The 21036-nt window shown below is 41.1% G+C and overlaps 1 protein-coding gene and 1 long non-coding RNA gene across 3 annotated transcripts in view; one reads left to right on the top strand and one right to left on the bottom strand.

Annotated features, from left to right (window-relative positions):
* Positions 1-20577, top strand: part of APCDD1 (APC down-regulated 1) — a 142093-nt gene extending 121516 nt beyond the window's left edge. For both annotated transcript variants that reach the window (XM_040432205.1, XM_040432204.1), the window contains exons 3-5: positions 4371-4902; positions 17212-17533; positions 19658-20577. In XM_040432205.1, coding sequence (XP_040288139.1) covers positions 4371-4902; positions 17212-17533; positions 19658-20106 — 1303 coding nt within the window. In that variant the 3' untranslated portion in view covers positions 20107-20577. The remainder of the gene's footprint in view (positions 1-4370; positions 4903-17211; positions 17534-19657) is intronic.
* On the bottom strand, positions 4578-10970 carry LOC121001237. Its single transcript, XR_005779010.1, has 3 exons — positions 10809-10970; positions 4787-4887; positions 4578-4692 (listed from the first exon to the last, which is right to left on the bottom strand). It is a non-coding gene; the product is annotated as an uncharacterized LOC121001237 (long non-coding RNA).
* Positions 20578-21036: the final 459 nt, after the last annotated feature.

Genomic DNA, 21036 nt, shown 5'->3' with positions numbered 1-21036 from the left:
AAAATAATAATAATCTCTTCCCTCTCCTCAGGTCACCCAAGAAATGGCCACTGGGGTCTATGTTTTATCAGTTTTTTTATGTTTTTTTCTTTTTTATGAAAAAATAGTTTTGAACATGTTTTCCTGTGCTTTGCATTCTTAATTTTCAATCTACATAAATAAGGCAGGAAATAAAACTTTCTATATGTGAATGTAATGATGATATATTTAATTTGATTACAAAAATAGAGTGAAAGAATAAGGCTAGTTTCATACCAGCGTTAAAACCATCCGCCAACCTGTTCCAGCAGAGGAACAGCCTGACGGACTTCATCATATCCAGCATATCCAGAAATGGCCTGAGCACTACCAGGCCCCATTGACTATAATGAGACCCGGTGGGGATCCAACCTGTTTCCGGCATGAATGCCAGGATTCGGCCGGACAGAAAATAGTGCAAGCACCAGTTTTTGTCCAGCTGAATCCCGACACTAATACCGGAAACAGGGTGGATCCTTGCTGTTTTCCATTCCAGTCAAAGGGGGCTGGCACTGCTCTGGCCATTTTCGGCGATATGATGAACTCCAGCAGGCTGTTCCTCTGCTGGAACAGCTTTGCGAATGGTTTTAACGTTACTGTGAAATTCACCTAAATTTATTGTACAGTTCTGTACAATTGACAGGAGGCTCTAGTATCCTGTTGGGTCACCTCTAGCCTGGATACAAGACAGAGGTGTAGCTATAGGGGGTGCAGAGGTAGCAGTCGCTACCGGGCCCAGGAGCCTCAGGGGGCCCAAAGACCCTTGTGCCACATAAGAAGACACCGGTATTATAAAAAGTGCTTGCTGGTCAAATTACACCTCTGGCTGAAGGGAAGGGATTAGGTCAAGAATTTGGCATGGAGGGTGCCGTTTCAGTTTTTGCCTCAGGCAGCACATTTTCCCACAGATGTCCCAGCTGGGCTTGTAGAACCTGCATACAGATAGGTTGCCGAAGCTAGATATGAGATAAATCTGGTGATCAGGCAGGCCAAGGAAGTACGCAACCCTTGGTGTGCGTGGGCAAGCAATATCCTGCTGAAAAATGCCAGTTGGAAGCCCTGCCATGACACAGATTTTTATATCTGGGAGCATTATTTTTTTATGTCAATGAGTCTATCTTTATAAGAGAGGGCTTCTTAAAATGCATTGGTTATAGAATGATATTTATTGATACATTTAGCACTATAGGGCATTATATTCCTCTTAAATAAAATGTATTATAAATTAAAATAATTCCTTATGAATATTACAAGCTCCACTCCTGTCAGTCCTCTAAAAATGCACAATTTAGTAGGTTCTGATGATCTCTGGTTGGACTGTCATGCGGCCTCACATACTTCATGTAGCTTACCATCAGCTACTGGCCAAGGCCCTCTCTGCTGATTTCTGTAAGTGCCCCTCAAAATCCCGATGCATTTAAAAAAACATATCAGAATTCACAAAAGTTGCGATTATTAGTGGATATTCACATGTGGGGATGTTTTGAGACATGGATACTTCCAAGCACCATGCGTAGCACAGCCGTAGAAAAAAAAATCCTAAAAACGTCCTCCATGTGTAAATTGTCGATGAGTTTTCATGATCACATTTCTGTTCATGTATTACTGCTCCTCTAAAACATTCTGTGAAGTTGCTCGGTGGTTTGTAACATTTAACCTGTTTAGACACATGACATCACCACCCGAAAACAAGGAACCCTGTAGACCGTCACTGTCAAAATGTTAACCTGCCTTGTCTGCAGTTCAACCACCAAATTAAAAACATTACACCGCCTCAGCACTTGCTCTGGTTTGAAGATTCCTGTGTCCACTCATGAAGTGGTGGAGCTTTCAGCCACAACAAGCTGTCTTCTGTTTCCTTGTGGTCTGGCATAGGACGCACTAGGGGAAACCTGTCTATAGAGAGTTTCCTTGCTGTCTGGCCCTAAAAGTACTTGGCAAACCATTGCTGGCTTTTTACATTTATATTTAGATTCAAGTACATTCATTCCTTATGAGGCTGTAACTCACATGTTTTAATTTTGTTGTCAGAGGGGGGTTCTTGGAGAGCCTTGGAATGCAGAACGCACCCTATTATACTTTGTGGCTATTAATGCATCTGAGCTTTCATTAAAATCTGCATTCCCCACAATTGACATACCATTCAGAGCGGATTAGAGAAACACTTGGATGTTGTGGTTCCATAGAAGAATATGGGATTGTGTTCATGTTTGAGGGGGGAAAAAAAGCTTGGGTTCAGCAAGACAAAATATAACAATAGGGAAACTTCAAAGCCCAGACAGAGACTCACAGTAAAATACAAGGTTTCTCTTTTTAGGACCTCTCAGAAGGTGAACTAAAGGGGTTTTCTCACTTCAGCAAATGGCATTTATCATGTAGAGCAAGTTAATACAAGGCACTTACTAATGTATTGGGATTCTCCATATTGCCTCGTTTGCCGGCTTGATTCATTTTTTCATCACATTATACACTGCTTGTTTCCATGGTTTCCACGACCACCCTACAATCCAGCAGCAGTGGCTGTACTTACACACTGTAGGAAAAAGGATCGGCTGGTGAGCACTCCCGCTGTCCCGGCCACCAGAGAGGCCAGTGTTTTTTCCTATATTGTACAAGAACGGCCACCGCTGCTGGATTACAGGGAAGAGAAAAATTGTTAATAATTGGTTACTTGAAGAGGTTTAGCAGTATTAGGGAAAAAAAGGGGTCGCTTTTTTCCCAGAAACAGCACTATTTATGTCTATGGGATTTTTCTGATATTGCAGTTCAGCTCTATTCAGTTTTCATATTAAAGTGGTACTCCAGGAATGATTTAAAATGGCCACCAGCAACCAGTCCTAGAATGTGAGCAGGACTGGTAGCCTCTACTTGCAGAGCTGCATTGGGGGATGAGGGGTGGGATCTCATTACACTACGCTCTGGCACTTGTATACACTACATATTGGTGAGCTTTCCTGTCAGGCTGCTCAGCCACAATGGCATATCATAGGCAGGATCCCATCATTACTATCTATTGTAGAGCAGTGTAGTGAGCACTTGCCCCTCACCCCCTAGGCAGCCCTGCAAGTGGAGGCAACCAGTGTAATTGCATTGTGCAATGGAATATATCCCCCATTTATATTGGGAACTACAGAGCTTTTGCTACTTAAAGGGGTATTCCCATCTCAGACAATAGGGGAATATCACTAGGATATGCCCCCATTGTCTGATAATGCGGCCTGCTCCCAATAATTTCTATCGGGCTGACGGAAATAGCCGAGCCAGCTCTCTGCTATTTTTCAGCAGCCCCATAGAAATGAATGGAGGGCTCCTGTGACTTTCAAGGCTCCATTTACGAGAGGTGGGACCCGCACCTATCAGGCAATGGGGACATATCCTAGCAATATGCCCCCATTGTCTGAGATGACACAACTCCTTTAAAGGGTTTGTAGGCCTGTTTTTTTTTTGTTTTTTTTGTGTGTTTTTTTGAGAATTAGAAGAATTATTAGCAGATTGTATTGTATTATTGTGAAAATTTTAAATTGTAACTTTGCTTTGAAAACATGTGTTAGATGTTAAGCTGTTACCAAACCTAATTTCAGTTTATTAAGGTAAATGCTGAACAAATCTATGTTCCATACGTATATGCTCATCGTACACGTGCAACTTTTCAACGCCAACTGCAAACAATGTACTGAGAGATCCATTTGAGTATGTGTTATTGAGGGTTGGATGAGCCGTGTTGGAAACTGGTATCCAGTTGTCTACTATTGTCCATCCTAATGATGAGCCAACATTCTGTTCACCCTTCCTCAGTCCGCAGAAACCTGGTGCATGTTCAGCCGTGAAATTGGTGGATCTGCTTAGTAAGAACTGGCTGAACCACTTTTTGTCTAGCAGTAATTGCTTGTTTTGGACAGCTTTATTATTCATAATTTTCATCTATTATATAGTCTGTCAAATGTACATCTGGTGGCTATGTCTATGGGACACATTTGCAACTTTGACTAATATTAGAGAAAAATGTAATCATACCATTTATCCATTTATATGAATTATAAAGATACATTTAAAGGGGACCTACTTGTAAACCTTTGCTGAAACCATGAGGGTGCAGCAGCGCTTCTCAGAACTCTCTGCATCTTTGGGTTTTTATTGTCCCTTCTTTCAGCCTGCACAGTACAGATCCATAGAAAGTATACAGGATTTGTATTCTACACACTGGAAAAGCCAAGCAGAGCTCATAAAACCCGAAGGTGCAGAGTGCTATGAGAAGAGATGCTGCACCTCTGTGGCTTTAGCAAAAGTTTAGGTCCTCTTTTAAAAAGTGAATAAAAAAACTATTAACTATAAATTGTTTCAACACTTTTTAGATGTGAAGTTCGATCCGGACCTGAATTCATCACAAGATCCTACAAGTTTTATAACAATAATACATTCAAAGCATATCAGTTCTATTATGGAGGCAACCACTGTACAAATCCCACCTACACTATGGTTATTCGTGGAAAGATCCGTCTTCGCCAGGCATCATGGATTGTCCGTGGTGGGACCGAGGCCGATTACCAACTTCATCATGTGCAAATAATACCTCACAGTGAAAGCGTGGCTGAGAACCTAACATGGTTGGTGAACCAAACATGTCCTGGCATCATACCTGCAGACAAGCCCTGGAAAACGGATGTTAGTTATGATCTATGGAAAGAAGACAATAGTTTCAAATGTTTAGAGGCTCTCAATTTTGCAATGCATGAACTTCAACTTATCCGTGTGGAAAAGCAGTACTTACATCATAACCTGGATCACCTAGTGGAGGAACTATTCCTTGGAGATGTTCACACGGACATCACCCATAGAATGTATTACAGACCATCCAGCTATCAGCCAGCTCTGCAAAATTCCAAGGTAATTAATCCTTATATGAAAAACGCTTACAGGGGTTATCTCATCTCAGACAATGGGGGCATATCACTAGGTGGTACCCGCACCTACAACGGAACCCCGCAAAGTGGCGGCTGGAGGACTCCGGTCCGGCCACCACCAAGCACTCTCCTCATAGAAGTGAATCGGAGCGCACCACGCATGACCGGCCACTGCTCCCATTCACTTATATAGAATATATCACCCATTTATATTGGGAACTACAGACCTTTTGTTACTTAAAGGGGTATTCCCATCTCAGACTATGGGGGAATAGCGCTAGGATATGCCCCCATTGTCTAATAGATGTGGTTCGCTCTTCTTAATTTCTATGGGGCAGACGGAAATAGCCGAGCCAGCTGTGGGACCCGCACCTATAAGACAATAGGGACATATCCTAGCGATATGCTTCCATCGTCTGAGATGAGACAAGGTGGCCATGCACATTCAATGTCTGTTTTGGCTGAGCATGCATGTGTTCTGAACAGGGAATCAGGAGTAAATCCTGTATTACACTGCCTGATTTTTTGGCAGATAGTCGCTAACGAGCGTTTACATGAACGCTCGTTAGCGATCATCTGGCAGTGTAATACTGCTGCTGATTCCCCGAGGAACGAGCAAACCAAATCTTTTCACATGTTAAAAAATTATCATTTGCAGACAGCAGGTTGTGGTGTCTAATAAAGATCTGCCGCCGGCAAACCACTATACAGCATGGGGACTAGCGATGGCCTAGTGATCGCTCCTCCCCATGCTGTGGAGGAGATTGCTGCACGGCGAGCAGGCGGTTGCTGGGAGGGAACTCTTCCCTCCCAGCAATCGGCTGCCACTGTGTAATACAGCCTTTAGTCACTGCCAGACACCAAGGTAGCCGCTTATTGTCCTTGAGTACAAAGCATTGGACAGGCTGAAATTCAACAAGCTTCATTCTTTTTAAGCCTAACATAGGCTGAACAAACATTAGCAGAACATCAGATACACATTAGATAGTTAGTCCTGCTGAAATCATCAGGTTTGTCCTCCCTTAGGCCTGTATTAGACCAACAGATTATCTGACCAATAGCTGTCCAATCAGACCAATAGTTGGTGTGTATAACAAAAGATCTGTGTGTGGAGTTGGCCATCTGATTGGTCAGAAAATCTGTCAGATAATCTGTTGGTGTAATACAGGCCTAAATAAAAAGTATATGGCCTCCTATAATTTTGACTTCCTTTGAAGAGGACATGTAACCACTTCTGACATGCCTGCTAGTATCCCCTTGTAATAACAATTCTGGAGCATCTATTCCTATGACTCTATGTTGTACCATTCCTTTATTATTCCTGCTAGAAGTTAATTCTGAATTGATAGCCGTTTGTAATAAAGGTCCAGATGGGTGTTATCACTTTGGGGGGGGGGGGGGGGGTCCCTGCTCAGTCTGACACTATCCAATCAGCGCTGCCAGTGTCAGACTGTGCAGGGACACATCCCCAACTGGTAACTGGTTCTAGAGCCTATAGGGGATGATTTATCAAATGCTGGTCTTCAAAACCTCCCAATAAATCCGGCAGTCCGTGCACCATCTCCTGTAGCAGTCTCCTGCTCATCCTACAGCAGTCAATGTGCCAACTCGCAGGTTCCTTCAATTTTTGTCTTCATTTGTGCCAGAAATGAAGATAAATGTGTCGGAACCGCTGGCCTCACCCTCACCATGACCCTTTTATGGAAAGTGCCGAGAAGAGCGTAAAAACGCCACTGGTAACAACATATGTCACCAGTGGTATTTTAAAAGTTGCAAACATGGTGCTTATGACTTAAAAATACAGTTTGGTCGTGGTTGTAGCTATATGTGGTCATAGTCACATCTGGGCCTCAAAGGACCTTTTACCTTTAAAGAAGATACTGGTATGGTATATTGTAAATAGGGACACTGGTACATGGTACGGTAGATGGGGACACTGTTACAAATTTAGCATTAACACCCATGAACTGTAAGTTACTTTCTTGTGCCTTGCAATTTGCTGATCACCACAGGTCTGACTTCTTTAATGCTCAAGAAATATAATTTTTGCATGGATAGTCCACATATAATAGAATGAGAAAACAAAGGATTCCCATTCTATGGCAGCCATTTGCCCCAATAGGACATACAGTCAGGGTTATCGTGAGACAACCAATTTAAAGACAAGACAGCACAAGATGACAGATAAGACATAGCCTTCTCTACCAGTGATCTTCTTTAATTTAATCTAATTGTTGCTCTTCATGGACCAAATTTAATACCAGGACACTAATATTAGTAGGGATATTCAGATACATTCATTTTTCCTTAAAGGGTTTGTCCAGGCCACAATAAGTTGGCTTCATTCATTTTAACTTATATATCCCTTTCAGTTTCCAATATACTTTATTTATCTTTGTGGTCTGTATCTGTAGATAGGAAATCCAGTCACATGATTTTGTCCACTCAACAAGATGGTCCTCCTGCTGACATCATGTCCACTGCTGTTCTCTTCTGTCTTTTGGTCCGGAGAGTTTTCCAGTACATCACCATCTTACTAATGTGCATTGGCAGTCTGTTTTTAGCGCTCGTGTCCTTCCCCCAGTCAAGGAGCGCCAGGCTGCAATACAGGAGAGCAGTAGATGTGACGTCGGTAGATGGATTCTTTTGTTTTGTCTATAGGTCATGTGATCAAAAACAGACCACGAAGGTAAATAAACTATATTAAAAACTGAAAGGGCTATACAAATTAAAATGAATTAACCCTACTTATTGTGGTCCAAGGCAACCCCTTTAAGCTCTCAAAGGGTTTTCATTTCTCATCTTAGATATTTATGGCATATTCACAGGCTTGTTCATCTGTTTTTGGAATTCCCATAGAAATGAATGGAGAGATACAGTATCTGTGAATCACAGAGGCCATCTGATGGGGGTCGAGGATCCTCTACCTAGAGATAGGTGTGGCACCCTGTCTTGTCTTTAATTAACCCTACTTATTGTGGTCCAGGCAACCCCTTTAAGCTCTTGAAAGGTTTGGATTTTTCCTCTTGGATATTTCATGGCATATTCACAGGCTTGTTCATCTGTTTTTGGAATTCCCTTAGGAATGAATAGATAGATTGAAGATCTTGGTTGAACTTGATGGAATTATGTCTTTTTTCAACCGTATTAACCTTCAACCGTATTAACTATGTAGATATCTGTGAATCACAGAGGCCATCTGATGGGGGTCGGGGATCCTCGACTTGGAGATAGGTGTGGCACCCTAAGGTGCGATCTGTATCTATCAGACATTTATGGCATATTGTGTGGATATGCCATAACTGTGTGTTGGTAATACCCCTTTAAGTTCCGCCTAGTATAATTTGAACATGATATGGAGTAATACAAAGAGAGGTGCACAGTTTGCCTTTCTAAAATACTAATATTATATGTGGAAAAAATAATCAGTGGAGGAAATAAAAAAAACAAGCACTCAAAAAGACTAAACATTTAGATTGCTGCACCAGGGAATGATCAGAGGTATCTAATACTACACTTGCTTGTGGCTTCACTTGTGGCTTCAGATAATGAAAGGTCCAGGTCTGCCATTATCTGGAACCCTGCCATAACCACAAAATCAGCCTTCAGGAAAACTGGCCACACTCCAGATTTCTGCCGTCCTGTTCTGACTTCTAGGTGATAAATTCACTTCTCAAGCTGTATTATTTTATTTCTTGTCTTTTTATAATTACTAAATATAAATCAACCTCAACACTGACTGTTATGGTTGACCCATGGAGTTACTTTAACTATCCAAAGTGCCTGCTAATTTCCACACCTCTGCTTGCTAAGACATTTTGGAGCCTCCTGGTTTCCCTAAGAGCCTGCACATTTGCATATTTTCACACCTAAACTCCGGAATCTTTCAGAAATATCAGGGTCTGGAGATTTACCAGAGTTGGTCTTTCACACATGTAGCTATCACCCCGGAGATGTTCCATCTTGGGTGCGTTCTCACTACAGAGGAAAAGTTCCTGGTCCCTAGGCAAGGGGCGGGAATTTTAGGCATGGGCCACTGTGATTTTGTGGGACATTTACTGCTGTTTTCACACATGCACCCATTCAGACAAAGCCAAGATTTAGTACTAGGGCTCTGGAGAGAAAAAGTCTAGGTAAAGTCCGGGACAGATACTGGGAATGTTTGCATTTACACATACAGACCCTGTTAATCAAGGAGAGGGAGGGTATTGCAGAGGAAGGTGGAAATACAAGGGTGTATAGAGTGGCCCACCCCTTTAAGTGTTAACCTTCAATATATGCAAGGTCCTTGACATTGTCATCCATTTTACCTCCTATGTACCTAAAAAAAAAAAAACAACTACAACCCAGACATCCAGGGGTGGACTGGGAACTTAAAGTGGCCCTGGAAAAAACCTAAAAGTGGCCCTAGATATTACAGTGGAGCACAAAATACTGCCTCAGCAGAACCAGATACCACAGTGCAGCCCAAAATACTGCCTAAATTAATTAATTAGAAGATCTTTATGTACCTGACTTTTGGCCAAGATGAGGGTTTAGTTGGCCCTCTGGGCATCAACCCACCGGGAAATTTCCCTGTAGGGTCTATGGCCAATACGCCCCTGCAGACGTCAGCCATAGGTTACTGCCACCCACCATTTCTCTATTTGTCTGCCATCTGCTCTCAACATCCTCCTGGTCTTGCACAAGCGCACTCTAGTTGGGGGGGGGGGGGGATCATTAGACTTGGCCAGATTATTTCTTCAAGTTAAGTCAGCTTATGCAGAACCATGGATAACTGATCTGGTGTAACTATATGTGACCCAGCAAGTCAGGCGTGGGCCACCTCCACTCAGGTGGAATGCATTTATGGATGAAATGGAGTATGAAACAGTGAATGTAAGTCAATGAAAGTCAGGGCAGGACATTATTCCGGTACTAGTCCTACATTCTGTTATGACTGTGTGCATCATCCCTGTACTGTGTGACATCACTGTTTGCATAATTCCGGTCCTGGTAACTTTGTTGAGGGGTTAATCCCTCTACCATGACATCACTGTTTTCATTATCTTTGTGCTGTGACATCACTGTGTGAATTGGCTGGCTACATTATTCCTGATATTACTATGTGTATTAATACACTACTAAAATCTCCCTGTTTACATGATACATGATCTGTAGCTTTGCTGAGAGGATTTTCCTTATACTGGGACATCACTGTAGGATTTTTCCCTGTTCTGTGACATCACTGTGCACAATACCCCTGTACTATGACTTCACTGTGTGCATTATGGAGCAATTGGAGTGAAAAATAATCATAACCTGTTCATTTTCTGAACTCAGTTGGGATTTTGCATGCATTCTGTACAGTCCTTATGACCTAAGCATACTTTACCTCTTTACTTCCCACTCGTTTTTTTCCCCCTCTCATTTTTTTTTATAAATTGACTGAAATCCCTATAATAGTAGAGGCCTTCTTTTATGTTCAGGATATAAATAGTTCTGTTTCATCTCTGTGCTCTTAGCAATGTGGAAGTCAGTTGGGTTCACAGCTCTTCACTTTTTAATGAATGTACAGTCCTTGCTCGTTACAACAGGAACCTTTCAGGCCAAGATAACTTGTATGTTGCATTGAAGTGCCCCTTTCAAAGCAAAAAAAGAAACATTAAACTTGTTTTTTTCCTTTTATGAAGTATATTTTCTGCTATCAGATTCTGGATCATAAACAGAAAAGCCATATTCGTGAATTAGATTTAGAAATTTCTTCAGCAATATTCATGAATAAGAAAGTTAAAATGTGGCATTATATATTATGGAGCGAAATATGACACTTGGCACAATATTAAAGGGGTTCTACACTTTCACTATTTTATGTTCCATTCACTCTCCCAGCCATGCCCTGCTACTTACCAATTTACTTGCTGTGCCGATCTTATCTCTGGCCACCGTTTCAGATAGTGGTCACGTGATCTTCCTCATCCAGGAAGCATTTCTCGTGCTGACGTCACGACTAGTTATCCCGGCATGCCTCTCTCCGAGGCAGTGGACACAAGTCGTGACGTGACAAGCGGTGGGAGGGCCAAACTTCAGCATGAATAGCGCAAGCGCGCATAGAACACTTCTGCGCTTGCGCTGCTTTTCCCCCTACTCTGGCTAGGGCGAGGACCTAGGTTTCATTACTTTTGAAGGAACTGCTAGATAAGGTCACATGACCAGATCTGTGCAGAGTTGCAAAGCCCCACAGAAAAGGAGAGGGTGAGCCACTGTGTAAGTGTCAGGGGTGTGATCTAGGGTTTTGTATTTGTTTTAGGAAGTCTCTATTTATTTAGAGGGTATTTATGTATTTAGTTGGGCTAGTTGGTGTCTATATTTGTTTAGAGGGGCTGATTTGGGGGGTCTGCAATGTATTCAGGGGTCTGCAATTCTGTATACTTTTACAATTTTTTATGGCACTCACTCAGTACAAATTACTATTATTCTGCAGGTTAGTACAATTACAGCAATACAAAAGTTATATAGCTGATGTTGTATTACTTTTATAAAATAAAAAAATAAAAAATTAATTTGGGGTTTGGCATATTCTGACACCCATAGCTTTTTTTTCCCATCGATAGAGCTGTGCGGGGGCTTGATATTTATTGGGCAACCTATAGTTTATATTGGTAGCATTTTGGGGTATATACAAGTTTTTGTTTACTTTTAATTCCACTTTTGGGAGGTAAGATGGTCCAAAAAGCTGCAATTATCTAATTGTTTCTTAGTTGTTTTTTTACACCATTGTGAATAAGCAATGTGGTATTTAAATTGTTTGGACCTTTATGGATGCAAAGATACCAATTATGTCGTTTTTCTTATTATTGTTTAGATTTTTATTAATGTGATAAATGGGAAAAAGGAGAGGGACTGAGATTTTACTTTTTTTATTTTTATTCAAAAATGGATTACAGATTTGACACTTGATCCCAATCTGTTCCTGAGCCTGCTCCATACATTTCCCTGCAACATGTGATCTACATGTATGTATTTACAGGAGCTGGTATTCAATACACTATTTCATAGTTGTTTTTTTTAGGTATATTGAAATACAGTATACTGGCCAGATGGGGTCGCAATCATGAACCGTTTGCACAGGGCCCACCAATGTGTCAAAACAATTGTCTTCCTCCAACTGTTTTTGAAGGATACAGGATATCCTCTGAGATACTATTCTCATTACCCAACATCAAAAGCCCTAATATTGGCACATCTTTATTTAAATTGTATTTATATTATCCGCTTTTGCCGAAGCTATGCCATTTTCCACTAGCCATACAAAGACATTTTTGAACTGCTAGAAGCAAACCAAGCAAACAGATACAGAGCTGACCGTTTAACTGGATTACTGTGCAACAATTTATATCACGTTTTGTCCAGAGCAAACATCTTCAGTCAAGCAGTGCTGCACATAGGGTAGTGTGGTCATAACCTGGCTGCCTCATTCTGTTTCCATTCATTTAGATAGGTATTATAACTTGGGTATTGCTTGAACGGGTTGTCATATGACGACAACCTCTGATCATATACTAGGAAGTATTCGCAGGTATTTATGTAGGAATAAGACACGTCTCTCTCTGATGTAAATACACTGCCTGTCCCAAAAAAAAGTCGCCACCCAAAAAAAAAAAAAGGTCACACACTCTAATATTTAGTTAAACCGCCTTTAGCTTTGATTTCGATAAGCTTCTGAAATGTCACAAGATTTATTTCCATCCAGTGTTGCATTAATTTTTCACCAAGATCTTGCATTGATGATGGTAGAGTCTGACTGCTACGCAAAGCCTTCTCCAGCACATCCCAAAGAATCTCAATGGGGTTAAGGTCTGGACTCTGTGGTGGCCAATCCATGTGAAAATGATGTCTCATGCTCCCTGAACCACTCCTTCACAATTTGAGCCCGATGAATCCTGGCATTGTCATCTTGGACTATGCCCGTGCCATCAGGGAAGAAAAATTCCATCGATGGAATAACCTGGTCATTCAGTATGTTCAGGTAGTCAGCTGACCTCATTCTTGGAGCACATACTGTTGCTGAACCTAGACCTGACCAACTGCAGCAACCCCAGATCATAGCACTGCCCCCACAGGCTTGTACAGTAGGCACTAGGCATGATGGGTGCATCACTTCATCTGCCTCTCTTCTTACCCTGATGTGCCCATCACTCTGGAACAGGGTAAATCTGGACTCATCACAGACCACATGACCTTCTTCCATTGCTAAAGAGTCCAATCCTTATGCTCCCTAGCAAATTGAAGTATTTTTTTCTGGTTTGCCTCACTAATTAGTTGTTTTCTTACGGCTACATTGAAGTTCCCTTCGCATTCTGCGTGTGGAAATGCTCTTACTTTCACTATTAAACATAGCCCTGAGTTCAGGATTTTTTTCCCCACCACATTTCTTCCTGAAATATGATGGGTCCCCACTATCCTTCCAGTTTTTAATAATACGTTGGACAGTTCTTAATCCAATTTTAGTAGTTTCTGCAATCTCCTTAGATGTTTTCTCTGCTTGATGCATGCCAATGATTTGACCTTTCTCAAACAGATTAACATCTTTTCCACGACCAATAGATGTGTCTTTCGACATGGTTGTTTAAGAAATGAGAAGCAACTCATTGCACCAGTTGGGGTTAAATAACTTATTGCCAGCTGAAAGATAATCGCCCATGCAGTAATTATCCAATAGGAGGCTCATAACTATTTGCTTAGTTAAATCCAGGTGGCAACTTATTTTTTTGGACAGGCAGTGTATTTGGCCCATATTGGGTTAGAGAGGGTCTAGAGAAGATGAAAAATAGGGTAAGAGAAATTTTGATATTGGTAAACATTGATATTTTCACACATATTTGGTCCAGAAGCAAATTCCATAAAGGAAATTAGATACATTTTCTTAAATAAAAGCTACGTCCACTTTTGAGCCAAATTTGTGTAATGATAAAAAATAAAATAATTAAACAAAATGGAATGTTGATTTAAAATATGCTATTGCTTTTGTATACAGCTGCTCTGCAGGATCATGTGTGTTCATGGTGTAGATTCAAATCACACACTGATTTTGTTTGTAGTTTGCAATCATATAGGGACTGCATCACAACCGAATACACAAAATGGCAAGAAATGTTTTCCAACCTTTAGATGTCGGAGAAATCTCGCATTGATCTAGTTTGCCACATAGTTTAACAATAAAAGCTCTGTTATGATCTAATGATAACTTATCCCTTAATAATGTTCATAAATAGGACGTATGTAACTTCAGAAAGTGTTTATCACCAATACTATTCATTAGTTATATCTTAAATAATTAGCTCTGTGCAGGTTAAGTAATTGAGCAATGTTTATCATGAGTTATAGTAATTATTTGTAATATTAGTAGTAATACTGTATTTGTGACTAATACATATGTAATGCATTTTTAAACATTTTTGTCTCTTGCCATTCACAAAGGACTAGAAAAACGCTACGTGTGACAACTTAGGGTGATACAGATCTTGCAGACAAACATTTCCTTTATGGAAAGCAGCACAATATTCTAATCAAGATCAAAGAGGGCTTTGATATAACATCAAACACAGTCTTTTCCTTAATCTTAACCTCCTCAGCACTGAAGTGCCCTGGCAAGCACATGCCAAGCTGCAGTATCTGGCAACACAAAGCTTAACCATGCTGTTGCGTTTTTTCTTTAGAATATGACTACAGAATGTGATGTTATATTAAAATTTTGCTTTATTGATTTACATAATAGTTGTAACTTTAAATTTTTAAGAATTATAAAAATACAGATCTTTCCTTTATGAAATCTTCATAGTACAGAAGCCCAGAAATATCAAATTTTTCTCATGGAATCATACAGAATAGGTGAGAAAAAAATGATGGCATGCTCTGACACAGAAGCAATGCTTCTAGAAAGGACATGGTGCCTCAAGGAATGTCTAGGGGTCCATACTGCATATGCAGTGGCATAGCATAGGGGGCGAAGAGGGACGGTTGCCCCAAGTGCAAAACTGCTGGGGTTGCCCAGCCACCAGGGCACTGTCAAGACAATACCCAGGCCCAGACTAGGAATCTGGGGCAGATTCCCGGTGTGAGGGGTCTGCCTGACATTACTGAACAAAAACTGAACTGATTATGGGAACCCTGCATTACTAGTGCAGTTCGGAGGCTTAGCAAGCTAAAGGATCTGTGATGACATCTTCACAGGTCTTGAACCCTCTAGGAGTAAAGGAACTGCACTCACAAAAGTGTAGTTCCAAGGTTAGGAGGGTGCAGGTGTAGGACCTGTGATGACATTATCAAAGGTTCTTCATCCCCTGTATATATAAAAACTGCAGGAGAAACGCTCTCCCTCCAACCTCACCGCTCCTTTCCTGCAAGTCCCCAAGAGATGTTAGACATATCTGGAGAATACTGCTGCCAATGGGGCAGGGATTATCAGAAAACAATACTGGTGCCTTGGGGATGGGTAGTCAGGGGACCATACTGCCGCCAGTGTTGGAGGGGCTATCAGGGGACAATACTGAAACCACTGAGAGAGGGATTGTCAGAGAACAATACTGCTGCCAAGGTGCATGGCTGGTCAGGAGACAATAATGCTGGATATTTTGTACTTAATGATGTGTTTATTTGGTGCTGTTGGGTGGGAGTTTATGCTGCATTGTAGTGTTTATTTGGCACTGCTGGGTGTTATATGCTACACAGTCATATAGGATGTCGCTGGGAGGTATTTTGTGCTTTATTGTGGCATGGATTTCTGTTGGGAAGGGTAATGTATGTCACTGACCAAGTGATTAAAAATGTTTGTCTTCCACCTTTATTTCCTTTCTTGTATTGATGGTTTACATAGAGGCATGGCCAAGTAAAGCAAAGGATTAAAGCTCCTGCAATCTAGCAGGTTGGGTCACAGGCTGTCAGAGACAACACAGTAGAGGTTTATTACTGCTTCTGCCTTTTCCATTTCTCGCTGCATAGCACTCATTGAGTGCTATGCGGTGAATGGAGAAAGTTAATGGACCCAGCGATTACATGTTCCAGGTTAGTGGGGAACAATACTTGGCTTGCCATGGGTGTTGACAACCCATGCTACCCCAGTGCCCATATGGACTCTGTGTGGCACCATTCAGGGACTCTGCATGCATTTGTCTTCTAGAATCCTTAGTATAATGAGAAAGCAATCTAATCCTGTAAGAGAAATTACAAATAAACTAGTAAGTAATGGAATCTCTCCTCAAGGCCTAGATTTCAGGAGATGGCATGTTTATCCAGAGATTAATTCTGAGTGCCATCTTTGGAGTCTGGAAGGAATTTTCGCCATTAATATGAGGTCAACACCTCACAGGCTTTTTTTCTTGCCTTCCTCTGGATCTAAACTGTAAGATTATAGGTTGGACTTGATGGACCTCTGTCTTTTTTGAACCCTATCAGTTAAATAACTATGTAAATTCCCATCGACGTAGCCACATTATTGAGCTCCAGAAAAATATCGCTATGTAGAGAAATTTTGTTTCATTATCTTGTATCTACAGTATATATGTAGTTATGACATGGGAAGGATTAGTTAGTGTCCTTAAACTGATAACCAGTAGTTTCTACAATTTTTTATACAAACAGTATTTTGATTGTTAAAGGGGTTGTCCAGATGGATAAAAAAAAAAATAAAAAAAAATATATATATATATATATAGTCAGAATGGGGTAAAGATAAAAAAAATAAGCATTACTTCACCAATCCTCCACCTCTGCCAATCTAACGGGTCTCCACTAGTCTTCACTTACTGGACCCGACATGACACAGGAGAAATGGCAGTAGATGCCTACTTAGTCAATCACTGACCACAGCAGTGACCCGCTACAGACAGTGATTGACTGACTAGGCATCTCCAGACATTTCCTGCATGTAGAGCTGGGACCAAGAACTGGAAACCAGTGGGAACTCTGGAAGCATCGGAACGCCAATGGTGGTGGATTGGTCATGTGAGTAAGGGTCATTTTATGTCTAAAGATGATAGGGCTAAGGTTTGTATGAACGCTCATTTTCATAACTAGCCCATGTAAATATGCCACTGATCACCTAATAAACAAGCAAACTCTCATATGTCAAGTGGCATTAATTAATTGACGCTCATTGGGACTGAAATTGCCCTATGTAAATGGACATTAATGGTTATTATTAGAACCTGTTCTGCCCTTTATATTGAAAAAATTTGATCCCACCAGGAATTTTCTTAAAGAAGATGAAGCATTGGATAGTATCTAACATCATCTATTCCTGCTTATGTTTCAGAACCATGACCAGTCCTGCATTGCCTGTAGAATCATCTTCCGGTCGGATGAGCATCATCCTCCAATATTACCTCCCAAGGCAGACCTGACTATTGGGCTTAATGGAGAATGGGTGAGCCAGCGCTGTGAAGTGCGTCCAGAAGTCTTATTTCTCACCAGACACTTTAAATTTCATGACAAAAATCATACATGGGAAGGTTATTACTATCACTACTCAGACCCAATATGCAAGCATCCTACATTCACTATCTATGCCAAGGGCCGCTACAGCAGAGGCATGCATTCAACTAAGATCATGGGAGGAACCGAATTTGTCTTCAAAGGTAAGTAAACCATCGACATCGTTGTTTTTATAGGTTTATATTTATAGTTTTTATTATATGAGAAAACAGAAAAAGAAACACGGAGCAGGACATAAGGAGTTCATAGGGCCTCTAACAAAGTGATGAAAAGTAGAGATCCTTCATATCTATAAAAGCACATAAAGGTAGTCCTTGTTGTCCACAGCAGTCAAATACAGTATAACTTTCATTCTTCATAGTGCTCTTGAAAAATGAATGCTGCATTGTGATTGATTTCTATGAGCAACAAAGAAGGTTTTTCTTTTAAACAGGTTTCATAAATCTGCACCATATTCTTACATGCTTTTTTATTCTTTTTTATTCTTTATATTACTATCTTGACCAAAAAAATTGAAATATTCCTCTAGTCATTATGGATGCTTTTATAAGGGGCAATGATTGGAAATGACTAATGTTTATTCCCGATCATTCTCCACTGTAATGGTGGTGCAGTGTAACTACAACTACTACTCTGAACCGCTTCAGTGATATGAGCAGTTGGAACTTCACTGCACTGCTGCTACAAGGTAGACGGTGTGCAGGTAAACAGTGCAGCGCTTGCACAGTGCCACAACCCCTTCAAACAACTGATCAGCAGAGGTGCCGAGAATTAGACCACCGCCGATCTGATATTGATGACCAATGCTAAGGATAGGTCATCAATAATTTGCCACTGCACCCATCCCCCCCTTTAATTAAAGCTCTTTAGTACTGCTGGAGGCCTAGATAAGGCTGGGTAGCACCACTATAAGGACAGGTAAGGCTTTGTATGCAGATGCCGTGTTACTCCCTTTTCTCTGGGGGAGAGACCTACAGTGTACTCCATTGCTTCCTGAAGATTGCCAGAATCTATGATATTTCTGTCAATTATCTCCCATTTGTGTCAGCTGCCATAAAGCAAACAAACCCTGCTGCCTTGTCGTAACAGAGAATACAGGAACCAAGGGGTCATTTATGATCCAGAAATACGCCTATATTAGGCGTATTTTTAGTGCAGATTGCGACGCAGCGGTTAGTTGTGCTGCAATCTGCAACTTTTCTCTGCTCACGCCAAGTCTAAAAAGTGGGTGTGGCGTAGACAATGGTCCAAATTTTAGGCATAGAAAATGGTCTAAATGTAAGCCAGCAAGGAAGCTGACTTACATTTAGACTGGCGCTGGATGTGCTGAAGTTATGCGCCTCTTCATAACTTTGGTGGATCCACTGCTAGATATAGGGGTTATTAATACCGGCGTCTAAAATACCGGTCTTAATAAATGACCCCCGAAGTGCTTCTCCAATATGGGCGCCCCCAGGGGAAGTTTTATACATATAAAATAAATGGCTACAAAAGACTAAACACACTGGTGGGAATACACTGCACTGCTGCTACAAGGGAGACGGTGTGCAAGTAAACAGTGCAGCGCTTGCACAGTGCCACAACCCCTTCAAACAACTGATCAGCGGAGGTGCAGAGGATTAGACCACCGCCGATCTGATATTGATGACCAATGCTAAGGATAGGTCGCAAGATTACGGCACTCTAGCTTTGTGACGTCGGGGAGCAAGGAGGAGATTCTGAGGATGCAGGGCGGTGCTGGGCTCCTTCACGCTGGACTCATCTCAGAGACAGGACTCATCTAAGATTAATTTGCATATCTATCAAATCATTTTTTGACATAATAAAAGCACACAGAGCTATGGGGACTGGGTATTGCGGATGTGCTAGCGGCCATCTAGCAGCCCATGTCCTCAGCTCTATTCCCAAAATCCTGGTCACAGGTTCCCTTTAATCTAGCCAATGCAACTCAAATTAATATATGACACATTCCCTTACTAAAGAATATATAGTACAATCAAATACTTCTGTAGATCTTCACAAAGAAGGACGTACATAGGAGAGGTAGACATTAGAAAGCTAGCTCGGTGTATTTCCCCACAGAAAGGGACAGCATTGTTGCACCTTAGTGGGTTCTTTTTGCCTAGGGGCCCCATACCAGTTGCTATGGCTGGAGTTATTCTTATTTCCTATTATGTAACTCAATGTATAGTATATGTAAGCATATTATTTATAGGAAGCATATAAAGTTTTTGTAATTTGATTCCTTTTTTTTTTTTATTTCACAGTAAATCACATGAAGGTGACTCCAATGGACTATGCTACAGCTTCTCTACTAAATGTTTTCAATGGAAATGAGTGTGGAACAGAGAAATCATGGAAAGTTGGGGTGGAGCAAGATGTCACACACACCAATGGTTGCATAGCTTTAGGAATAAGGCTTCCTCACACTGAATATGAGCTCTTCAGGATGGAACAAGATTCACAAGGAAGATATTTGCTTTATAATGGCCAAAGACCCAGTGATGGCTCAAGCCCAGATAGGCCTGAAAAAAGAGCAACGTCATACCAAGTGCCGCTGGTCAAATGTTCCTCCTCAATCTTAAGACCTGAAGGTTCAATGGAGGGGAGCCAGAAAATGAGTTCTGGAACGTCCATAAATTCAGTATCTTTGTTTATGAATATTCCTATGCCTTATTGGTGCCTGCTTGCATTAATATACATTTTGACTAGATGAAATGAGATTTGAAGAAATATCCTTTGTATTTTATACCATGGGACCAAGGACCTGTTGTTGTTTGAAGACATTTGTTTACTTGACGCACTTGGATGCCTGAGAACTGATGCCCTGATAACTATCCTTCCCTCTAAAGTCTACGGCACCCCATTCTGTAAATCCACATCCTTCTAATACTTGATCTCTGGACTTCACCCAGTCTCACCCTGCCTTATATGACTGCACAACAGTAATCGCACTTTACGTCATTTCGTATTAAAACTGTATATTCTACAGACAAAACTATTTTGTGCACCACTGTCTCAATCTTGTCTGTGCCATATTACTGTTGTGACCTTACCGCGTTCCAAAATGTTGTGTCATTTTTTTAACAGTGTTGAGAAATCAGGATATACTTTATGCAGTATTGTGCCGCTGACCGATAGACTGCTCCCTTTATACTTTCACTCCTTTACTGTTTGGGGTGGAGGGGCTTAAAGGGAACCTGTCACCAGGATTTGGGGTATAGAGCTGAGGACATGGGTTGCTAGATGGCCGCTAGCACATACACAATACCCAGTCCCCATAGCTCTCTGTGCTTTTATTGTGTAAAAAAAACGATTTGATACATATGCAAATTAACATGAGATGAGTCCTGTCCCTGACTCATCTCACATACAGGACTCATCTCAGGTTAATTTGCATATGTATCAAATCAGTTTTTTTTACACAATAAAAGCACACAGAGCTATGGGGACTGGGTATTGCGGATGTGCTAGCGGCTATCTAGCAGCCCATGTCCTCATCTCTATACACAAAATCCCGGTGACAGGTTCCCTTTAAGTACCCCTCGGAGTTTGAAATTTGTTGTATATATCTGCATACTGTACATATATGTATATGAAAGATACTTTGATTTATATTAACATATTACACATTTACACCAAAGAA

The sequence above is a fragment of the Bufo bufo genome, chromosome 5, assembly GCF_905171765.1.
Source record: "Bufo bufo chromosome 5, aBufBuf1.1, whole genome shotgun sequence".
Taxonomy (NCBI): domain Eukaryota; kingdom Metazoa; phylum Chordata; class Amphibia; order Anura; family Bufonidae; genus Bufo; species Bufo bufo.
Note: the sequence above shows the minus strand (reverse complement) of the source record. Positions and strands in the feature narration are given on the sequence as shown.